Here is an 11,789-nt window from a genome sequence, read left to right on the forward strand (position 1 = left end):
GCATGATCTGAGTTTTTGGCATTGAATCCCCTACCCCCCACCACCAAAAAAACCCCAAAAAAAACCTTTTCTGTTCTGCTAGTACGAGACTGCACAAATTCAGGTCTAAGAGGGAAGGCTTTGCTTTTCAGCTCGTCTCTCACCACATCTAAGTCGCTCTCTTTAGACTGTGTTACCTACTATGGTTTCCAAAAAGTGTGGGGGGAAAAAAGGCCTGATTATTAGGATGAAGGGTGGAAGTGAATCTGCAGAAGTCTCACCCATTAAAAGCTGGGTGCTGTGATCTCTGCTTTAAAGCCGCACTGAGCTTCGAATGGCTGCGAGAAAAATAACTGAAATCTGTATAATGCAACCGTTCACAGCGCAGGCGTGTTTACCAAGCCAGCAGGGTTTGTTCTTCCCTTTAAACACAACTATCTTGCCCCTGTTGTCCATATCATGCAGCAGATATTAATTTCAACAACTGCCGTGCGTCAAACCTGCAGGTTCCCCAATCACAGCACTCTGGTTCATTACCTAGACAGCGATGAAACACCAAAGGTATGTGTATTTTGACAACAGCTTTCAATTAATCCAGTGTCTCATCTCTGCAAATGCATTGCCTCCCCTGCCTCATCTCGACCTCTTACACCTTCAGAACCTCTACCTTGTTTCAGTAATGAGGGTTAGCGATGTGACTCTGTGCTGCTGCAGCTAGGTGATTACTGAAGAGCTGCTGCTGTTATCTCTAGTGAGCTGCCCTCTGTCCCTGGACCACAAGCCCTGCTAGCAGACCATCAATCAGCGGATCACTGTAATCACAGTGGCCGTGTCTCCTGATGTAAAGTGTTTCCAAAAACACACGTCTTTGTTAGACTGGAGGTTTAAAAAATAATATGCTTGAGGCCATTGTTTGATTACCCTATTCAAGTCTCAGGAAAGTCCACGGAAAGTCACAAACTGCCATCTGCTGATGTTTGAGAATGACCAGGTCTTTTTGGTAATTATCACAAAGATCACTGGGACTAGAATGCCCCCCCCCCCCAGGTCTCAGCTGATCTTGTGAGCAGAAGGACCGTCTATCTGAAAGAGCCAGCTGATAAGTAAAAAACACTTTTGATTTGGGGGGAAAAAAACAAACAAAAAAAATAAAACTTGATTATTTGATAAGCCAGAAGATGTATCAATTGAATCGTTTATTAAGCAAAAACATCCATTCCAAGTTTTTGAATGATGAGCTGTTTCTCAGCTCTTTGTTGTACTGCTGAAAATGAAACGGCTTTGTATTCAGCGTTGTTGTTCAGACCAAACTAATATTCTGAGGTTGTCACCTTGGGAGCTTGAAACTTGTGAGACGGGGCTTTTGCCATTTTCTGGAAACTCAACTCATTGATTTGTTGGGGAGGAAAAATAATTATGAAAATAAGTGTTGCTTTCATCCTTTCAAAATACACATCTAATTAGAGCCTGAGGGGATGTCTTTACATTTCTTCTTTGTCTTACCAACACTCCTGAACAACCTAACCTAACTAAATTGCCATGGCACAAGACAGGAGAAAAGAAAAACTCTCACGGTTTCTCCAGAAGCATTTTCCATTGATTTGCACAGTTAATTTCAGGACAGTCTAATCTACTCCTTGGTGATGTTGATGTTTGTGCCTGCACAGTCTGTAATGCACGTGCACAGTGAGCAGGGTGCTACTTGGGGACCTTTGACTGCCTCCAAGGGTGTGAGCGACAGTCTGCTGCTAAATCACAGCATGGGGGAGATTGTCTGCTTGGCAGGATAAAACCAAGTGTCCTTCTCACCTTTTCTGTCATTATTAGACAGGTGCGGCACACAGGTGGAGGACAACAGTGACAGATGCCATCTAATGTTAAAGTTTAAGTTGACAGACTGGCTGGAGGGGATGAGATGTGATATATAGGGATTCACCTAAAACAGTCTTGTATGTGGCTGTATGCAGTATAATGAACACAGAACAACAGGATTAAAGGATCTGGATGTCCAGATATCCAAACTAACATCCGTCAGAGCATATTTGTAATGGCACCACGGAATTTATGAGTTTCTTAATTTTATTTTGCTACAATTCCAAAAACTTTCAAAAATATTAAACGTTTGTAGGTAAGAAGCAATTAATTTGCATCATTATTCAAATTCAAGGGCTCTGTGCTGTAGGTGGAGGCACATTATTTGTTAACCTTGACATTAACATGGCACGATAAAAAGGGCTCTTTGTTATCGCAACACGAAACATTCGTGCTTAAAATGATTTTCCCTGAAGTGTCCGCCGGCTGTGGTACCTCAGTGGAGGCGGGTCAGCAGATGCTCCATCATTACTGAGTGATGGAGGTAGCGAATAAAAACAGAACAGAGCCACCCTGCACCACCACATCAAAAAAATGCAACAGTGTTCTCAGCCTGCAGACTGAAGAGAGCACAAAAAACGAGCACGTCTGGGGGGAAAAGATCAGAAGATGAGTAAAGATGACGTGATGATTTAAAAGTGATATAATCATTAGTCGCACTTTTGCAGGCCTTCCAACGCGATTCAAGTTGGGTTAATTGGGCTCATTTGCGTGCTCTGCTGCTGCAAGGTGAAGCGCACTGGACGCAATGGACAACACAAGCTGCTCCTTGTCTCCCGTGCGTAAAGTCACACAATAATTAACGCTGAATAATAAAGACGATTACAACGGAGGCTGTAAAATAAACCGACCGGCGGTGATGATCTGACAGCACCGGCTAGCCTTTCACTTCCACGAATGACTCCCTGTCCAACCGCTTTAAACGAGCTCAGAGTACCAAATTATACACGTTTCTGCCCTCCGCACACCATTCCAGTCTGTGAAAAAAGTCGCTGCAGCGCGTCATGCAAATAAACCCCGTGTTGGCCAAGCAAAGCGGAGGGGCAGCACAGGTTAACGGTGTAATTAATATGCGAGGAGGTGACAGGAAAGCTCATCCGTACCTGATCTTGCTGTTGAGTCGCTTTCGACGGTGCATTGCCTTCCTTTGCTGTGGTCATGATTCCCTAAAGCTGGGAGAAACTGTTGTTTCCCCGGCAGGAGCAAGGGAAAAATGCAAATACTGAAAGACACACAGAGAGAGACGCACACACACACCGGTGCAGAACCAGTAAGTCAAAAAAAGAAGAAAACGGAAAACGGTCTTTTTCCGGCGCCCACAAGCTTCGTGTGCAGTGACCAAGGTGTGAGATAACAAGTGGTATAAGGACACGCTGCTCGGGAAGGGAAACGGCAAAGAAAAAAAAAGATTTTCAGTGGAAGCCAAAGAGGAGAGGAGGAGGAGGAGATAGCAGAGAGGGAGAGGGAGAGAGAGAGAGAGTCACGCATCTCTTCTTTAAACGCTCCGTGCGGGACTCTGCGTGTGCGCAAAACGCTTGACTTGCAAGTGATGCAGACTGAGTGGATTGCAATTAAAGATGCACGTTGAAATCACGCGGCTCAAACTTTAATTCAGAACTCGCGAGGAATACAAGTTCATAAAATATTCGTTTAGATTCACGAGGACAGTAAAACGCTCCTATTTTAAACACGAACAGTCATTATCATAAAGTCTCATCGCCTTATTTATATTCCTTTATTGCAAAAATAAAGCCAGCTCGCCATCTCATTAAGTCCATTCCCACATTCGTTTATTTTTCAGAGGCAGTGCTGCGGTAAAGCTGCCGGGTAAACTCTGCGATGGGAAATTAGTCTTTGATTTTCTTCAGTATGCCTGCAGCATTTTCATACAACAATTTTTGCACTGCATAAGTTTCTTGTTGTAATTATGAAAAAAAGGAAATTCAATGCCTTGCTGCACTGATGCATTAGTAATGGCACTGAAACACTAAGTAGCCTGGATGTAATGTAACAGTATTAAATGTTATTCGGGAGCAGCAGCAGTAATAAAATAATCACATTCAGCAGTGAGAATGTTTGAAATTATGCTCAAGACATGAGTGGCTGTAAAAAGTTATGACCCAGAGGATGGAGAAGCCTGCAATAAAGTGGGACTTGTTAGTGCTTGGGCAAAAACTGCATTTAAAACAGTTCTGCCAGTCTGAGAGTTAAACTGAATCTTTAAGACTGAAGCAGGAGCAGGAAAAAAAGTTTACACTGCAGTAAAACAGAAAGGAACCAATTTTGCTGTCTGCATTTCATGATAAGAACTAAGAATTTTTTCATGGGCTTGTTCAGTTAATTACATCTCAAAGAAATCATGTACAATCTCTATTAAACACCGTCAGGAAATGACTTACTTTGATTTGCTCCTAGATGTACTTAATGTTAATTAATACCTTAGTCTCCAGTTTGACTCTTTATATTGCAGGTTTGCAACCAAGTGTGCTGCACTGTTAATTAAAATCAGGTGGCAACTGGGTGAAGTCAATTACCTTTGAAATCCCAAATGAAAATCTGCAGTGTTGCTTTTTGTGACCAGCAGAGCACAAGACACTGAAAAAAGCCCCGTTGTTCTAAAAGAGATAGCCTCAAAATAAAAAAGAAAGAAAGAAAACCTTTAAAATATCCCTGCATGTGATATCATTGCATTGTTTTCTGCAAAATTGCTGTTTTCTATTTTCAGTCATGCTGACTTATGTTACCTTTACATTGACAAATAACAACTTGAGCATTCCCCAAAGAAATGGGTTTCTCTCTGTGAACCGATCTAAAAGAGAGGGAATAATATAGGAAGTATTTCACCTGGTGTTGAATTCATAATTCGATTCAATCACAAAAAATGTGAGGTCTATATGTCAATGGTAGGTTTGTTTCGAGAGTTGATGAAATATTTTATCCTCTTGGAACACGTTATTTACTACCTGGTGGAGTAACCATTGGTAGCAAGCACAGCTGTTAGACATTTCTTGCTTTTTGCAAAGTGTCCAAAGCTACCGGCGTGATTAACATTCTGAGGTCTAAGTCTTCACTGGTGAAAACCCTAACTCTAACCCAATCTGAATATGCATTTTTGGTTTGTGAACACAATTTCCCCCCAAAAGTCAGTTTGGACTTTCTCTAAAATATAGGGCTAGGCTTACCACCTGTGATGGGTTAGTCCTCGGATAGTTCAGAGACTGGTTAAGCAACTCCATGTCCTTAATGTGCTTCATATTGAGGATTCGTTTCTCTACAAAAATAGCAAATGGACAGATGCTAAACAGCTCAATTTTGGTCTCATCAAAAACATCATAGTCCTCAATATAAATCTATGATCAACAAGGTGCTTGAAACATTCATCAGAGATTTTGGTCCATACTGTCTGTGTGTGTGTACAATGAACTCACTGCTATGTTCAAGAAACCAGTTTAGAGATGATTTGAGCTTTGCGATATGGGACGTCATCCAACATCAGAAGATGGCTACATGACGAGCAACAATACGCAGGAAGGCAGGTGTCATGTTTAAATAATGGTCATGAGCCAAAAAATAAATATCCCCCACACCTTTACACCACCACCAGCCTGACCCATTGATAGAAGGCAGGATGTTCTTTATGACAAATTTACAACCTACCATCCAAATGTAGCAGCTAAAATGAAGACTCGTGATACCAGGTAATCTTTTTCCAATCTTCTATTGTCCACTTTTTTGTAAACCTGCACAAAATGTCTCAGCTTCCTGTTCTTAAATGACAAGAGTGATAATCAGTGTGTTCTTCTACTGCTATAACCCATTTGCTCCAAGGTTTCTTGTGTTCAGAGATGCCTTTCTGCATACTTTGGTTGCAACGAATTTTTGCTCAGAGCAGTCTGGTCATTTTCCGATGACCTCTGGCATCAATAAGGCACTTTTACCGAGAGATGTAAACCCTAGAGATGGTTTTGTGAGAAAATCCCAGTAGATCCGCAGTTTCTGAAGGGTGATGCGAGGGTGATGTTTCCCACTCTGTTGCATCACCTTTTCTTTAAAAAGCAATCTCAAAGTGTTTGTTAACAGAGGAGATCATTTGCTATGCTTTGCAAAGCCAACAAGCTATTCTTGCTTCATATAGGATTTTAGCTGCTCAAGAGTTTGGTGCCTCTTTTGTCATATCTTTTGTGTCACAATAAGTCAAACACCCAGAGCAATGGATCTGTTTTTATTTCAGCGCTGCCCGAGAGCACGAAGATTTAAAATTCGTTTTAAGCCAGGTCCCTTGGATCCCTTTTTTAGATTCTCAGAATCTTTTAAATAATCCTCATACTGCATGATAAAATCCACAAATTCTTTGCAATCTTATACTGAGAAACATTATTCTAAAACTATTGCACTATTAGCCCATGCAGACTTCTGAATTTTAATTTAATATAATGTTTCAGAACAATTTTATGAATTCTGTTTCATTAATATTTTACACAGGGTCATGTATTTCCAAATTCCCCTTGAGGACACATGTGTGTGCTTGTGTGAATAACATTGCCAGTAAGTCATTTTGTGTGTTTTTACAATGCATGTTTTCCAGCACTTCAGTTGAAATAATGACATCCTAGTCTTTTATTTTAACTGTTAAGCACTTCCTGTGTCATGTAACACCATGTAGTGACATGAAGAAAACTGAATATACGTTACGCGAACATACAAAATCTGCCAGAAGTAGCATGCCATTTATATGCAATTCCACAACATCATTTAGGGTAAATAAAACTTGTTAAAAACTAAAGTAACTAAGTTAAAAACTACACTTCAGTCTGGATTAGAGTGGTAGACCAAAAAAAAACAGAAGAGGCCAACATTCTTCTGGCTGTGTACAGTAGGCCATGAAGAGAGATGTGCAGTGCTGAAAATTTGCACTACATTATGCACTCTCTCATAGCTGGGAGCATTTTTCAAAATTTTGAAACATTTCAAATTTGTTGGTTCTAATTTGTTGGCTACAAAAACTTAATGGTTGTGTGCAGAATTCTGACACATGAACAAGAATGAAAGCCACCCGGTGTTCACAGCTTCATCTACTTGTGGCTTCAAACCACATTAGAAGCCTTCCCCGGCAACTCAGCCTGTGCTTACCATCAACAGGATGATGTATGAAACCGAAACAACTTCTCAACAGCCAATCAATCAGCTCCAGACTAATGATGGCCACTTTTGGCCAAAGCCCCATTGGCCGATGACGGATGCTGTGTCGTTGTACCGCCGTGGCCAAGAACACAATCACTACCTCGCTGTGGCTGTGTTAAGGAGCGAGCGTACAAACCACACGTCTCCGATGTTGACAAATGGACACCAGACGCCGGTGATGAATGCTCCTGGGGGGGTGGGTGGCTCTGTTTAAATACACATTCCTGAAAAGTTAGGAATTAACTGACTGGCAGTGCCAACCTGTCTAAACAAATGGAGCCATCCGCTCACTTCTGCCTCATCATTTCACTGCCAATGGAAAGCCAGCAGCCAACCTGATGAAGTGAAAGTGCTTTGCCTAATTAAAACCTCAGAGTAATACATACTTGCCACAACCTTTAAATACTATACATTGATGCATTATTTTCACCCTGACACTAACTTTGTAATATTAGAGGAAAAATGGCTACTAGATAGATAATAACTGCTATTATTAGAGAAGCTTTTCCAGTTTACCCTGCAAACTTCCAGTCCGTCATTCTGTAATTGTATGTGCATTTTTTCAGAACAGTCTGCAAGGGCATGGACAATCGATTGTAATTTCTTAAGAAAGCCTCCAAAAATTGTTGCACAAATTGAATTCAATATCAGCTTTCTTTTTTTCAGTTTAATTTCAGAAACAGAGACCAAGGCAAACTCTGTCCAAAGCAAACAGTTTTTATTTATCTTGTTCTGTTTTTCTTGAGTACTTTGGCTGTACAGCTTTTTAAAAATGGAGATATTTGGAGAATTAAAGCATTAAATCCCAGGTAACACCAGTGGGCATGAGAGGCATCGTGCACATTTCATGGAAATCTGCTTTGTTTCCGATTACGTCTTTTGTTGAAAGAAAATAGCTCAATGTGTGCTTAAGAAAAGGCTTGAAAGGCTGAAATAACATCCAAGCAGACACAGTTGAAAGAACGAGGCAAAGTCCCTATAGCCAAAAATTGACCACATACACCATTATTGTGAAGAAACATATGGGTCTATAATGATCCTTCCTCTGCCCTGTCCATGTCAGCAATATAACCCCATGGCGCACTAATGATTAGAGTGTTAGCTGGTTCAGCTCAGGAGGATAAAATGAGAGGTGAGAGAGGTCATGTGTTACTTTTACTCTCACTTTAACCTTCTGAGTTCATGATCACTCTCCTATTAAATGATCGCATGACCTTATGAGTTCACAAGTGTGTTGCCAGCTTATATCTTCTCTCACATATTATTTGGCTGCTCAGAAAGAAACAGCATAGTATTTAAATGGTTTCAGCTAATATATATATTGAATTTCTCTCAATCTAGCATGAAGTTATGAAATGATACGACTTATTTTTTAAAATACTAATGTATTTAAATATAAACTAATACACTAATCATGACATTTTGCTAAATCTAATTCAATAGTTTTTAGTCTCTAAACCAAACAAGTAGTTTCTAAAATTAGACATCAATAACTTTAAAAAAATAGTATAACTGAAGTGAAAAAGATAAGATAAGATAAGATAAGATAAGATAGAACTTTATTAATCCCTCGGGTGGGTTCATCTGGGAAATTCGATTTCCAAAAAGCACAGCACCGACAGAAGTTACAGAATATTATATATATACACACACACACACACACACACACACACACATACACACACACACATATATAAATACAGAGACAAATATAAATAAAATATACGAAGGGGATAAATAGGATAAATAGGAATAAAAAATAGAAATACAAGTGAATTGCACAAAAGTGCGCCACATTTACAGTGAAATGTTTCACTTCACCACAGCGCTGTCCATCCTCCAAATATGGACTTTCTTACACTTTGGGGGTGTAAAACACTCACTTTGTGGTAAATTGTGTGAAACTTTGCAAATTGGGGTCCAAAAACACCAATAAATTGACAATTATGACTATGTGATGAACTGCCCTGAGACTGTGTTGTCCTGGTTCTACCCAGGACATGCCCAAAAAACATCAGAATAGGGGTCTGGTTAGGCTGTGATCATGTAGGACACATCATTATATAGGCAACTGGAACTTTTTCAATTACCCATACACATAATGGACTGGAACGATCCAGAAACAAGTAATAAATCTGTTAGTTTTGTTCATAATAAAGCTAATAAAGTGGCATCCCACAATCAACAACCTTCCCTCCACTCATTCCTGTCACTCTTTCACGTGTGCACACATGGAAAAGCTCGTTATCATGATACTCAGACTACCCTCCGCATCTAGCTAGCACTACAGAAGCAGAGGAAGATGAACTGTGTTGCTTGAAATGGTTTTCAACATGAAACTTTGCCATCTGGCTTGCAAGGTTCTGGTACAGAATTTGGATTTTTGCAGTCAGCACATATATGAAAACTACACTAATATCAATGAGAGCATTCACATGGAAAGAGGTGGCAGTACATGAAGCGTGATGCTTAGGAAATGAATTTGAGAAACTGGAAGAAATTAAAAGTTTGTACAATTCATTTCATTTTAGAATTCCCGGCAGGCTAGATTAAACTTTCCAAGGTTGTGTGTGAATAACCCACCAGGGTAAAGAAGAGCAGGCCCTCTGTTATGATAGTTTACTGCTATGGCATAGTATCTACCTTCAATCCTCACTGTTAGGTCAAAGATGACAGTGATTTTGATTTTGTTGATGCTCTTTAGCTTCACTTGTCACAAAAAATAATGCTCAGAGCAGCAGAGGTCAGCTGATCGCACAGTTTTGGCCACAAAGAAAACAGGTTAGTCACTTGCCCCTGCTACACTGAATCTAAGGATTTCCCCACCTGCTAAATCCCACATAAATCTCACTGAGTGCCTGTGCAGTGATTCAACTGAACCAAGCTCAATTGTATTAAAAGTCCCTGAACTGAAATCCAAAGACTCATATAAAGTTCATTCATCTCCTTTAATTTGCATTCCAATGGTAAGAATATAATTTCTGAGGGAGTGCTGACATGTTTTTATTAGTCTTGTCCTAGCTGATAAAATGATAGTATTAAAAATACACTAAAGAGCCCATAAAAGAAGTCCAGGGAACATTTATGAAAGACACTGAAACTGAGACTGTCTTGAATGTAGCAAAATAACCATGTGATTAATTAAACCAGGTGTGCTGTGTCCACACTTTCATGCTGAAAATTTTGTTCCCAATTGCTTCGAATTTTATGCGTACCCGCATCAAAAATCCACATGCATAAAATGTGTCCCAACACACCAATCTGTGACGAAAATCAAGTCTAAAAAAAAAATAGTTCTAGCCTGTTTCAGTCTTCCAGAACATATTCTGTCAGTGCATATAACCAAAACCAACTGTCAGTGTTATTTTATTTCCTAATAGACCAGCACAATACAAAAGTTGAAAAACAAAAGTCATGCACCATGACCTGTTTTGATTAGGGAGTTATCAGTTTCCTTGTAGACTTCAGTATTCTTTCTTGGAGGTAAATTTTGATGTTGCAAAAATCATGCATAGTATTTTGCAGTAGTACTCAGCCTCCCTGCAGGTGGTGAATGATATGAGTGTGTGCCTCAATTTTTCCACCCCTATTTGGCTGACGAATGACAGCGAGCATTGGGATACTGGAAATAAATAATTGCTTTTCCATCTTTTCCCCTCCTTCTCCGTCTCCTTGTAAAGAGCCTATGTGAGGTCTTACATAAATATAGCTCGGACCCATCATCCTGACGGAGAGGCCTTGCATCAGGATTCGGTTATGCCAGGTGTGACTCATCAGCCTTCACAGCACTCAGGCGTGAAATGTCAACAGAGCCAGATTCCACAACCATGCCTCTGTTTCCAGCACCGGGCTGATGAGCACGTCTGTAGTTGTGAATGAGTTTTTCTAGCCTTTTTCTTATCAGCATACTTGCTGTATACAGTACATTCTGTCTGCTGCTAAAATAAGGAAAGAAACCATGGGGGTCTTCATGCGGCATCATCTTCACTTTTCATCATCACTTTTTTTTTAACCCCTCAGGTGAGAGACCAAGCTATATCAGCAACTAAAATTACAGAGTAGGATCATTTATGATATTCACTGCCTGATTCCAGCTCATCTACTTCAGATGAGCTGCTTATATCATCACTTTGGGCAAAAAGTATATCTACCTCAAGGCTCCTGAAGCAGTAAATCTACTACAGGTCTGCTATTAATAGTTGACTTTGAAACATTGTAGTACTGAGATGTGGAAACTTACAGAATAATCAGAGCCTATAATGTAAAAAAAATATTTTAAACAACTTCATCCTTTTGACAGCAATGGACCATTTCCTGTATAAATAAACTACACACAACCACACTGAGAAACTGCACATGCAAATACGCAGCTAAAGTGAAGAAGTGGCTGGATTGCATGAGGCAGAGATGAGGTCCAGAACCAAGAAAGAACATATGAGAAAATCAATTGAAACACTGCTGAACACAGAGGTTTCTGCTGTCTTTGATTAGTCTGCTGCTGATGTGGATAAAATAAAATAAGCAGATTAGGCTTTAGCTAGATATTTTTAAAAATCCCCTATCAAGCAGCAACTTTATTTAAAGCAATTATTTCAAGTGAGTAAGTTTGAACATGTTTCATCCAATCATTACTTCCCTTTTGGAGCCACATAAAACCTTTAAATGATGCCAGGTAGGGATGGGTACCGGTATCCGGTGCCATCACATAAACGGTAGTAACCAGACAGAAAAGCAGCGCACATTTTGGTGCTTTTTTT

The 11,789-nt window shown here is 40.0% G+C and overlaps 1 protein-coding gene across 4 annotated transcripts in view; it reads right to left on the reverse strand.

The window, feature by feature from the left end:
* The window catches only part of LOC102200745 (dipeptidyl aminopeptidase-like protein 6), a 242,359-nt gene that overhangs the window by 110,051 nt on the left and 120,519 nt on the right, over positions 1 to 11,789 (reverse strand). The window contains exon 1 of one of the 4 annotated variants that reach the window (XM_005730424.1): positions 2,955 to 3,235. The exons of the other annotated variants lie outside the window; for them this stretch is intronic. Within the exon in view, the coding sequence (XP_005730481.1) occupies positions 2,955 to 3,011 (57 nt within the window). The 5' untranslated portion in view covers positions 3,012 to 3,235. Of the gene's footprint in view, positions 1 to 2,954; positions 3,236 to 11,789 lie in introns of those variants that run through there. 4 annotated transcript variants of the gene reach the window in all.

The sequence above is a fragment of the Pundamilia nyererei genome, unplaced genomic scaffold, assembly GCF_000239375.1.
Source record: "Pundamilia nyererei isolate P.nyererei 1_Seehausen unplaced genomic scaffold, PunNye1.0 scaffold00037, whole genome shotgun sequence".
Classification (NCBI taxonomy): Eukaryota; Metazoa; Chordata; class Actinopteri; order Cichliformes; family Cichlidae; genus Pundamilia; species Pundamilia nyererei.